Source organism: Tyto alba, unplaced genomic scaffold, assembly GCF_018691265.1.
Source record: "Tyto alba isolate M040663 unplaced genomic scaffold, T.alba_DEE_v4.0 Super-Scaffold_23, whole genome shotgun sequence".
NCBI classification, from domain to species: domain Eukaryota; kingdom Metazoa; phylum Chordata; class Aves; order Strigiformes; family Tytonidae; genus Tyto; species Tyto alba.
Genome location: NW_024881297.1, coordinates 8009515 through 8021990, shown reverse-complemented (window position 1 = coordinate 8021990; position 12476 = coordinate 8009515). Strand labels below are relative to the sequence as shown.

General features: G+C 37.6%; 1 protein-coding gene across 7 annotated transcripts in view; it reads right to left on the bottom strand.

The window, feature by feature from the left end:
* WDFY3 (WD repeat and FYVE domain containing 3) overlaps positions 1-12476 on the bottom strand; it is a 181458-nt gene that overhangs the window by 18137 nt on the left and 150845 nt on the right. For 6 of the 7 annotated variants that reach the window (XM_042796404.1, XM_042796408.1, XM_042796410.1 and 3 more), the window contains 14 exons: positions 12382-12459; positions 11119-11346; positions 10215-10268; positions 7740-7908; positions 7365-7528; positions 6435-6583; positions 6039-6159; positions 5580-5665; positions 5139-5219; positions 4547-4601; positions 4058-4177; positions 3132-3249; positions 2268-2374; positions 1322-1475 (listed from right to left, as the gene is read on the bottom strand). In XM_042796404.1, the coding sequence (XP_042652338.1) occupies positions 1322-1475; positions 2268-2374; positions 3132-3249; positions 4058-4177; positions 4547-4601; positions 5139-5219; positions 5580-5665; positions 6039-6159; positions 6435-6583; positions 7365-7528; positions 7740-7908; positions 10215-10268; positions 11119-11346; positions 12382-12459 (1684 nt within the window). The remainder of the gene's footprint in view (positions 1-1321; positions 1476-2267; positions 2375-3131; positions 3250-4057; positions 4178-4546; positions 4602-5138; positions 5220-5579; positions 5666-6038; positions 6160-6434; positions 6584-7364; positions 7529-7739; positions 7909-10214; positions 10269-11118; positions 11347-12381; positions 12460-12476) is intronic. The other variant, XM_042796409.1, reaches the window with a different exon arrangement.

Here is a 12476-nt window from a genome sequence, read left to right as displayed (position 1 = left end):
TTGTTAAGACTTCCCAGATATATTCTTGCTTTGTCACTTGTTGCCAAGAGACAATTCCACGCTTCCTATTAGCCAAGAGGAATGCCAACAAATTTCCAAGTTCACAGGGGTACACGAGTACTAAGTGCATTGCTCCAACAGAAACACTGATTGCATCAACAGATCTTGAATCTTCCTTTCTTTTTATCTGGGGGGAAGGGGAGCAGGATTGCTACATATTAGCACAATCGAAAGTATCGCACAGTGTTTGACAGTTGTTCCTAACAAAACCTCTTCCGCCGTTGCTCCAAATGATCAGTGAAGAATTCCGTGGAATCTGATGGTCACAGTCCAAAATTATCAGATACAGAGCTAAGTGGACAATTATTTTTCCAGTAATGGCCATACCCTTCTGCGTGAAATATATCTGGGAGAGGTCTTGCGGGGTGTTCTTTTGGTTTTGCTTTTGTAAGGTTGTGCTTCCAATCTCTTACAATACATTTTGAAGGAAGGATTTGAGGCTGTCTAAAACCTATGACTTGATTGATATTTATTACTGCTATTAGATTCACAGCACAGAGCTCAGAAAATAAAAGCTTAATACCACTGTTAAGAGTGACATATTAAGGAACATGTATCTCCTATGGCCAATAGGTGTGAAATTTGACTCCCGTTGAATAATCACTCTCACAAAACATAATTGTGACATTTCAACAAAACCTTTAGGAATACTTTAAGAGGAAGTTCTAAAAGTGAAGACTGTCAAAAAGATTTTGCAAAGCTTAAAAAAATATGCAAAAAAGATGGTGAACACCATCATGAAGTAGCAAGTTATTCAAAGAAAAATGCAAACCAGAGAAATACGTAGTTAAACATGATTATCTGTGCATTTTGAACTGGTAAAAAACCAAGAACCAACTAAACCACGCCACTCCAAACAAAAATCCTTTTTGGGTAGTTCAGTGTCTTGTTCAGCAATTCTCAGAACAAACTTTGCAGTAACTGCTTAAAATGAACAGTCAGGGCTTGAGAAAATATCTTAAGCCTGATAAATCTCAAAAAATAAATCTGAGGTTAAGAATTCCTGCTGCACTCTTCCTGATAAATTGACGAGTTTCATTCAGGCTTTCAAATATAATATTGAATAAACATGTAGTATCACGAAATACCAGGAGTAGTCCTGCCTATGCTTTCATGTCAGAATGTGCAAGTCATGTGTAGCATTTTCTCATCCAGCTAAACAGATCTTTTTCTGCCCGTATTACAAGACACTCTTCTCACGTTGGACTGTCTGGCACAGCTCTCACACCCAAAGTAACGCTAGCAGGTTCCCGCTGCCTACCTAGGTCAAAATTGTTGGAATTGAGCAGGAACTCGGGGAGGTAGAAGAACTCTGGGATGAGCTCCTTCACGTCTGCCATGTTGTGCTTTGAGGCTGAATACCAAGCCTCCCGTACGCTGTGAAACATTCGGTCAGCCAGGTCAAAGTGGCCGCCCTGCGGGACAGAGTGGGAAGCGTGTCAGCAGCAGAGTATTCCAGCACAGCAGATTTTGCCAAGGCAGCAAATTAGAACATCCTCTGCCTAATAAAGACACTACAGAATGTAGCATGTTTCTTCCTCTAACACAATGGATTTCAATAGCTGCATTACTTTTTGGTACACAATAACAGCAAACATAAAGCACCGAGGTACAGATATACAGGATTTTAAGAAGGAAGTCATCTAGTCCTATTTCAAAGTTTAGTCTCTTCCAGAGAAACACAGATCTTTTTCTCTGATGGCTTCTGTCTAGGAAAATAGTTGACATGTAATGTTACAAAGCCCATTATCCTTCAAACTAGCAAACAATTCCAGGCTCTGCAAACATTTGTTTATTTTAACGCTCAGTACTAAAATGGCTCTTTGGATAGACATACTGTTTTAAAATAACAATTTTTCAACACCTCCAGCACAGAACTACGCAACTGGCATATGATTCTTTCAACAACAGAAAAAAAAAACAAGATGAGCAATGTATTTGTCACAATAAAACTTGCTTTGTTTTTTGTCTGTTGATATTTTGCTCTGCATATATTTAGAAAAATATTCAAATCACAGGGAAAAAAATGTAAATTCCATTACATCTTCTACAAAGAAACATCAAAAATCTCCCAGTCAATAACAACTTAGCTAAAAAAATTTTTTCGACCATATTTGACGAAAGGAAAGCCAATTATTTGTATTTTTCACTTAGGTATCAAATATACTGCAGGAAAGAAACACAAAGTGAGGTGATGTAATTTTTACCTGTAACCTTAAGAAAATCTGAGTAAAAGGCTCCATCCGGACAAGATAGGAAGCCACTATCATGGCTGATGAATAGTGGGTCCCATAGTGATAAGCTGGGGTTTCCCCTGCAGAAGTTTACAAATCATAAACATAGAACAAATAAAGCAGTAAGGTGATGGAATCAGTACTAACTAAAAAAAAAAATAAAAAATTAATTACTGCTGCACTTTAATTACTCTGTGATCCTGTACACATTTAAACCTGGAATTTGTAATTCTCATTCTCAAGAATCTGAAAGCTCTATATTTTGTCACAGCCACCACTTGAGTTTTGGCTGCAGTCCAGTAGCCCTAATTCAATGGGCCTCTGCAGAGCAATAGTGAATGGTTAGTAATTCTTGTATTTTAACTAATTGAAACATTGCAGCACAGCTATGGTGATTTCTGCTGAAGGAACAGTTTAGGTTTTTTTACCTTTAGTCTTATTGCTTACTGTGGAATTAAAGGCTTGGTCAGAAATACAACTCAGAATTGCTGGCTACAGATTTTGTACAGCCTTTACTTTGTTAATTCCCTGGCAAAAACTCTGCATAAATACACTTCGAACATACTGATTCGTTTCTAGTAATGAATGTCTTTGCCACCTGCTGTTGTTTGATACACAACAGCACCACAGTAGTTAAACAGGGTTGTGTTTTCAATAAAAGCACACAAGAAGAAACGTATCACGTAATAGCTGCCTTGCCAAACACACAAGTTTTATTTTCAATATATAAGGAAGCGCTAAAAATCAAGAATATGTAGCTTAATTGCATCTCATTCTGATTTTTTTTTTTTTTAAGCTAAGAAAATGATTTTTCCTTAGGGATACATCATTACGTACCATTGGGATCTTCCCAATCTTTGTATCGCTTCTTGTACTGAGCTAACCTGTCTTCTGTTTGAGCTCCCATGGGCTTGGCTAGGTTTCTGAATGTCTTGGGATTTGTAAGATCCAATTCCTTTAAAAGTAACACAGACACCAATTTTATTAAAAAAACAAACAAACAAACAAACCCTTTCAACACTGTTAATTACCATACTTAACACCACATACCTCCCAAGGCTGTCAACTTTGTTTTCTACACACACAGCAGGTGCAATGTTGGATATGCTTAAAACAGTCCTTCAGTCTGATCTAAGAGAGTCAGTGTTTTTTATTTTAAGTCACATCTGGGCTCTGGATAATTTTTGCCCTGCTCCCCTCATCCTGTTCCCCAATTCCCCTTAATTCTGTTCTTGAACACTCGACATGCACCCTGACAATATTTAATGTTATGGTCTGGCTGGTAGCAACGGCTGCCCACAAAAGCATTAATAGGATGTTTCATTTTTTTCAAAAGCAAATTCTTCACTGTGGGTCCAGATTTCATAGTAGCCCCTACCAAAGTCTTCCAGACATGCATGCTTTCTCTGTGGGCATAATGTCCTTCAAACTAATCAGCAGAAAGCTAATGTAAAGACTCACAGGAACTACTGCAACAGAGAGGCAACTGCCTTAGAACAAGCTACATATCCGGGCCCTCACTTGTGCGCAGCCCAATAACATCTGTAAAATCAGCGCAGGCAAGGACCTGCCTGCATGGGACAGCCAAGAATCTCTAATATCTTACCCACTGATAAGTGGGAGAAACATTACAAAATTGATGAAATCAAACAACTGGTGAAGAAGCCTCAGTTTTACCAAAGCAGTACAAGCCAGCTGTAGTATTTGCAAAACCTCCAAAACATAAAAGATTACTGACAAGACTGACAAGACATTTTACTTACCTCTGAATCATAGTCTGCGAGGATCCAGGGAAAGACAGGGTACTGCATGAGGTCATTATAGGATCTGCCCGCCAGAGTGTTTAAGTGCATCAGGTACTGGAAGTTACTGATTTCTCCTCTCTTAAGGAAGACAGATAATAGCACTGTAAAGCGTTCACTTTACAACAATCCAATGTCTACACTGACAGACTGTCAAAAGTGTTCAGCTCTCCCCAAACACACAAATCTTACTTCAACATTACGATGCTCACTCTACCTTTACTACAGTCCCTCCCCTTGGCATTTTCAACAGTAGAACTACTTCCTATTTGATGATGGTACCGTGAAATATTGCCAACTAAAATGCTGACATATACCTTCTATAGTAGTATAATCCATCTGTTCGAACAAGAGGATGAAACTTTTGTGCACTGATTATTTATGTATCACTACAAAATGTGGAATTTAATAAATAAAAAAAAAAAAAACCAAACAAATTTTCATACTTACTTCCCACCTTTGAGTAACAGATTTTTCTCCCACTAAAGTGCTAAGCAAGCCAGACCTAAGGGGAAAAAGGAAGCACATTTTCTGACTTAGCAGTAAGATCTTCACAAGACAGCCCAACGTTTTAAGATTAAAACTTATAAACTGTAACAATTAGAAAAACAAGGCTTTGTTCCTTTTTGCTTTATCAATGTCTTTTTTTATTTCTAAACACATACCGTTAAAATTATGAACATTAATTACGCAATTCAGTGCAAGTAAAAATGTATCTAACAGGCTGCCGATTAAGATAATATCTTTAACAACTTGGACATATCTAATGGCTTTGGCACTCCAATTCCTTTCAGAACCTATCTGTGTATTGATAACATTAATCCTGATAGCATATATTAATTCAGAAGAAGATATACCAATGCTGCCAATGATATTCACACATTTAAAATAACTGGAGCACAACATCACTAGTTATTTATTTTGGTAATGCCCAATTTTAAATTGAGGTTGCAGTACTCTCCAGTGAAGCCTGACCTTAATGCAAGCATCATTTATTTGAAACTGATGAGCTACAGAGCTTGTGAGGAACAGCATCACCTACCCCTGCTCTACACTGGTGTTTGGTCTCTGTCCAGACACTGACTCCGAACTGTCAGTCAGAGATGGCACCACCGCCAAAAACCTGCATCAGCAGTTAAAAGGAGATTAAGATTAGTGTTTCTGTCCTCGGTATGCCTTCTCCTTAGAAACAGAGAGCATTTAGTACAGTTACAGACTTTATTTTGAGCAGCTACGTAACATCTTCAACAAAATTGGAACGGCCCTTTTCTCACTGAGCGCACACAGCGAATTTCACACGCAGGCATTCACGCCTCCTAGCTGTTCTGTCACACAGCACCAAGTGCTATCAGGTTACCCGCTGCCTAACACCCATCACTCTTGCAATCTGCTTCTGGTTGTTAGGTCACTGTAGGCTCAAATGTGGCTCAACACGAATATTGGCAAATATACAGATTAAATGTTCTAACTTATTTTACAATACCTTTGATAAACTTTGTTTCTAACCCCTTTTTGGAAAGCTAGAAGATAGTTCCGTCCGTCTCCTGAGAAAACTTCAATTGCAATTGGCTGAAAACAAAGAGGACAAACCCATGTCAACACTGAGACATTTGCTCATCACCTCTGGAGGTCAGGCGCAGACCAGTTGAGTCATACTGTACACCATTTGACACCAAATTATGGTGAAGCAGACTTTGCTTATTGAGGCCAGATGTTTTATTTTGGAACAGTAACATTCACTAATATACCCAATAAACTAAACAATGGTAAACCAAAGGTTCAAACAAGGATGCCCAACTTAAGCACTTCAATTTCAACACAGTGAATAGCTTCACTTTCCAAATATTGATCAGTTATGTATTTATTTTACTTTTTAAAATTGACAACATCGTCAAATAATTCCAAAGTTGGCTCCTCAATCCAAATACGGAGTCCGAGTTACCTGCAAAAGGTATCTCCTTTTATGTACTTCCTTGATATCTTCATATGCAAAAATGCTACATGTTCTTTTGAGTTGACTTGGACCTTGCCTTGCTCCCCTAGGTATGATTGGCTCATGCATCCTGCAAGTGAGTGTAAACAGGTGAGAGAGAAGTGATCAAAAAGAAGATAAAATAAAAGAATTATTCTCTTAATTAATACGAGAGACCAGTTTTAGAAACAGCTAATTTTCACAAGACGCCATACTACATTGAGCAATTTGTGAGCATGGAGGAAACTGTTCCTGAAGTCTTCCTGAATTTGACATTATTTTGGAGTCGTCCCCTTAAAAAAATCTCATTAAATACTTCTTGTTCAGCTATTAAAGATTGAAGAAACTCCCTATTAATCTACTCACTTCGGAGGCAGTGTCTCAATATCCCGGATTTCTCTGGTGGCTGTCATGGTAAATCCGTCAATGACATAGAAGTGCTCTTTCCCAAAGAGAAGCAGCCCTTCGCTGGTGTCGAGGCCCTGAACCCGAGCACAGCGGTACATATGCTGAATCTGTAATGAAAAGCAGACACTTGGCAAAAGTAGGCTAACAAGCTCAGGCTCAGACCATTGCTTTGTTAGAACAAGTGCCAGACACTGCTTTATCACTTTGCAGATAAAAAAAAAATTTTCTATTTTCCTCCTTAATGAGAGAGATATGCCTAATGCCTGCGATGAGCAATTGGGAAGGGAGTTAAATAAAGCCTCCTCTGTATGACATAGATTCGTGTATTTACCAACTTATCTACTCATTCCATGCTTCTTGAGCATATTTTAGAACATGCAGTCCACTCAACTATGATCACAAATATATTTAGTGGTATACTTCAGACAAAGTCTGAAATACCAAATACGCAGAACGGTCATCCAACACTGTTCTTGGGGATAAAATACTAGTTATCAATGTTTTTCATTCAATTAAAGGAATCATTAAGTACAGACAGTCTGTCAAGTTCAGTATTTATATTTTCAACATGCATTTTTCCTCTGGACTCATTAAGCCGACAGGATAATAATCCAAGCATGGGATAGCTCATAGCTTTCATTTCAGGACAGGTTCCTTTTTTCCTATCAGGCAGAAGAAAAACGAAAGAATGCTTCCAGTACAGGGTTTTCAGCTCAGGATCTCCCTGAACCAGAGGACACATTTGGTTTCAAGGAAGAAACTTACAAAATATTACGCAAGTTCAGCTGCAGATCAGGAAAGGTACTCAGGACATTTATTCATGTTTGTGACACATAATGCAGAAATTCCAATACAGTAAGTGCTTGGTGTATCTGAAGTACACAATACCTTCTCTCCTTCTTCAAGAAGTCGAAGCAAAGTTGTATTGTCAGTCTTCTCATCTTCATCAATTGAGCTGCCCTCAACAATTTGATCCTGTGACTGGTCCTGGTTCTCATCATCTCCTCCATCAGGAGCAGAGCGAGATCGTTTCAGCGGAGGCTTCACCAGGCCTGGAAAAGAAGAGAGATGGATAAATAAAAACCTGACACACAAAAAATTCACTCTGCGAAACGTATTGAACTTTGAAATGCGTGATGTAATGCTAAGACCGAAAAACGAGCCCTACATGGTCCTTATCCTTATCTTAATGTGAATGTATGGGAAGATACAAAGGCAGATACATTTAAAGAAAACCGTTCAGGACAGAACAAATGATCTAACCTTTGACTCTTGCAATAGTGTCCTCCCCGTGTTCTGGCTCCTGCTGAGTTGTTTCACCCACCGTATTCTCTTCTATAGCATCCTGAAAGACTGCAGGGTTTCCAGAAGCCAGGCGCATGTAGTACTCCTTACTGTCATAACTTATAGCTCTTCGGTAACGAGCAGGTTTCTTAGAAATAATTGAAGAAATTGCTTGGTCAGTCAACTCCTCACTCACTTCAGTGAACGTGTTTCAGGAATACTGTGCACCACAGTGCATGCCCATCAAGTGTTTTGTATGTGCTCAGTCATACGCCAACACATACAGAAACAGAGACTCTTCTGTAGATCTAATCTGTCAGCTAATTTGCAAGGGAGCTATTCAGCCACTCAAGTAACAGTGGAGTTGCAGAAGTGCCGGCAGATAAACCTACAACATGGGCAATAAGAAGTGTGCCCACTATGTCATGAACTGTCACAAAAGGCTGGGATACTTGTGCCTAAGATTGATCGATCAGATGATCATTTTATCATCTTTCATAACTCCCTACAACATGTGTAGCTTATTCATTAACCAGATGACTTTTTTACTAGGCAACAGTTTGAATAAAAAATTGCTGAAATAAAAGCAGTTACGCATTGGCTTTCACACTCAGAAATTCTTCACTAATTCAGTTGTTTATTTTTTAAGTAAAGATTCTGATGGTTTATGGGCAGGAGATGGGTACAAGAGTACCCATTTAACCAAAGTAACTCTTCGAGCTCCATTCATACCTCTGGGTGATGACAACAGATCATGACACAATTCATTATGGTGGTGGTGTGGTGTTTTGTTTGTTTGTTTAGGGGGTTTTGGCTTGTTTGGGGTTGATTTTGTTGAGGGGGCTTTTGGGGTTTTCTTTTGATTTTGCTTTTTTTTTTTTTTATTTCTCCACCTATCCCCCACCTCAGGCTAATTCTTATGTTCCTTATTTGATTAATAAGGTAACATTCAAAATAGAAGAATGAACTAAATGAGGAGAATAAATAAGTCAGAATGATCACAGGAGATACAGGTGAGGATAAAAGAGCCAAGAGCCCTTCTGAAATTGAAAGGCACTGATGGACATGGATGGATGAAAACCCACTGATTTCATACTGCAGTTGAAATTTTCCTTCCCCACTACTGTTTAACTCCACCATCAAACTCTAGAAAGCTTTGTGAACACATTCAGTTCTCCATCACAAGTATTTTTTTGTTTTGTTTTGTAGCATTATTTCCCATTAATTTTGAAATTAGGTTGGGATAATTGCAAAATATGATGATTATTATTATAAATTCAATTCAATGCTTTACATTATGTAGAATATCACTAACATTTCAGTCAAGATTTTCCCTTGTCCACTTTTGTAGTAATAACTCAAAATACATAAAAAGTGATTTTTTTTTTTTTTTGGTTCATCTGTATGATAGTATAGTGAGAAACTAAATGACCCATAAAATAAACTAGCTTTACTACAAAGTGGATGCTTAGGATGATGGATTCAATGAGCAACACAGAGATTTACTGTTTCAGATTAAATTGGCTGCCCCAAAAATAAAACATTTAAGACACTGCGATCTAATTTGCTCACTTATGTTCAACAAAGTCTTTGCTCCTTATCACACAAAAGTGTCACTTAAATGATGCTTAAAACTGTTGCGGAAACAACATTTATATGGCCTACAAAGAGAAATCCTAACTAGCATTGCTAACACAAAGAAAGGAAAACAGTAACTATTAGATATTCCGTATAATAGAATTACTTTCATTTATATCTATTAGTTTATTGATGAATGTAATTCAAAATCAGTGAACACACGTTACACATTGTACTTAGTGATGGGCAAGACTGAAAATGTAATTAACAGAGAAGTAGCACAATCCTGGAATGCTTGCAGAGCAGCCACTTCCAAACAAGCTGCTACTTTCAAGGCAGGATTCATGTATTTTAAACAAATGTGTATATTTCATTAATAGTAAAAATGAGAAATCAGCTAAGACAAAATGAATCCGGGTTCTAACAAAAGTAGGCCAGTTATTGCTCATTACAGTCAAAAAGGAGAAAAACTGCTCACCAGATCCTCTTTTAGACAGAAACACTTATTATTCCAGTAAGTGCTTCCAAGTGATCGTGTTGCCCATTACTAAACATGTTCCACTGACCATTAGTTCAGATCCCAAAGCCACAACACTTCACACAGTGAGAACAGTGATAACACAGCCCAACACAGCCTGTTAGTGTGCAGCAAAGAAGGTAAGGTCTACAGAAAGTTTTATTAGGTGAAGGCTGAGGAAAGCACAGTAACATCTTCTAACGTGATTACCGAAAAAAACCCTTTAGGCCTGGAAATATTTACTGAAAGAGCAAGTTGAAAGCCAAACGTAGAAGCCTTGTTAAGATTGCCTAACATGCAGGAGGAAAAAAAGTTGTATTTATTTTACATTCTTTCAGTCAGCGTACTTGTTTCTTTACCTTTTGAGGAATCGTATCATCAGATGTCTCAGGAAGTCTACTTGAGATGTCAGACTGAAAACAGGGCATCAATTATATAAGCATCAGAGAAAGAACACTTAAGAAGAATGTATGATGGCATGTTCTCCACTTCACGTGAATTAGACTGTCACTACAGCTATTGTGTGTCAGACTACAAGCAGACAAATATACCTAATGGTTCAAAAAGGGTTGAATTCTATTTTTTGTTTCCTTGTTTTAAAGTCCTTTGACACTTATGCTTAATTCAAGGAAAAAAACCCTGCATGCATACATGCATGCCTAAAAAGAAACAACAAAGATTTCTTAGAAACAGTGTTCTAAAATTAACAGGAACTAACTGCCAAGCTTTCAAAGGCCATGTGCATTTCTGCTATACAGCCCACATTCATATTTGTTGACTAGATGAAAGTACATTTCACAAATGGAACCAAACCAAGGCCCATCGCCTGCTTGTTTTGTTTTCTAGTTTGTTTTATTTTTTTTTTTTTTTTTCCCCCCCCCAGATCCCTGCTTACCATGTTATCTAGCATAAGGCCAAGAACTCAGACTAAAACCTCCCAGTTCTGGTACTTCTCAGCCTCTGGAGGCTTGTGAAGATGCCTCTGCTGTTCACTGTCATGATCACTTAGCTGATGCAAGCACACCTCATCTTATGTCACGATTGCTAGTATTCAAGTTCACTTAGTTTTGAGTTGAGTGATTCAGTCCCTTCCCTAAATATACTATGATGAACAACTGGACCTTACCAACCATTTCAGACATACAAACAATATATCAAGTAATAGCAACAGAGTAAAATACGTTTCTTAAGAAAAACTTATTAAAAAAAATAGGAATTTTACAACAGGGCATAATATCACTCATCGCAGTCTTGAACACTTACCAACAAGTTTGTTTCTTGCTCAGCTTCAGGCATGTAGGGATACTGGATATAAAACATGTCATTTCGCACCATCTTTTTCCTCATTCTGCAGGGACCCTCAGTCATCTCCAACATCCACTTGTCAAGATGGGAGCCAATGGGGGGACCCCACAGACCTCGCTCTCGTAGTAACTCGTATTCAATTTGAGACCACTCTTCTGTCACATATTTTAATGCATTCTGCTGACGCTGAATACAAAAACATTTGTATATGCATCAGGAGTGATGCTTTTAAGCTTATCTCATGTGAGCAGAGACATTTTCACTATGTTTCAGAGAAACATGTAATAATTCATAATTCTAGTAGCATTTTCTACTATGCCTTAATGAGATTTCCAGTGTCAGTCAGTATAAAAGCAGGGATCATATTGTAATCTTTTCTACAAAACAGGAAAAAAAATAAGGTAAAAGCTCTTCTTTTGGTTTGTATCGTTAATTGAATGTATTTCTAAATGGCAAATATGATAGAAATGTAACATGAATCCATTGGTTTTGAAAAAGGATTTTAAGAATGAAAACAAAAACTATTTTGGAGGCCTTCCCTGACTGTATTTACACTGGAGAGAGAGATTAAATGAAGCAAAGTTTGGTGGTTTTGTTTTTTTAACTAATTGCTTTCAATGACTTGTTTCTCTCAGAAGCTGACTTCTTGAGATTTATAGCATGCAGTTCAGCAACAAGTTTGAACCAAAGGCCTTTGGGGATGTTTGGAAAAAACTACAGGGTGCAATGATTTCATTCTGGAAGTCATAGAGCAGCCACTTCCCATCACTGCATGATTTGGGAAAGGTATCATAAAATATTTTTGCATTACTATAAACACAGTGTTTGTACACAATGCCTCTCCACATCTTATCTTATGTTTTTGTACAATGTTTTAGAAAGAAAGCATATTCTAGCATATTTCCAAACTCTCTTTTTTTTTTTTTTTTTTTTTTTACACTTCTAAGGAAAGACCACTTAAGCTTCTTGAAAAAAAATTAAGATTTAAAATGTAATACTGCTACAAGAGTTTTCATCTACAACCAGATTAAAATTAGTTTCCTCATTTGTTTATTTGATTGCATTTAAAAAAAACCCTTGAGAATAACAACTGTATCTAAACATTCAAGCATTTTACCAATGACAACCGAATATATTACAAGCCTCATACAGAGAAACGGGATCAGTCTAACCTAACAGGTTAAAATACCAGTGTCAGGTAATGAATCCTTTGAACCATACCTCCTGATATTCCTTATACTGCATATCAACCAGGTCCCGAACCACTGCAATGTGAGTAAACATCCACTGGGAAATTTCCTAATACAAAGGTAAGA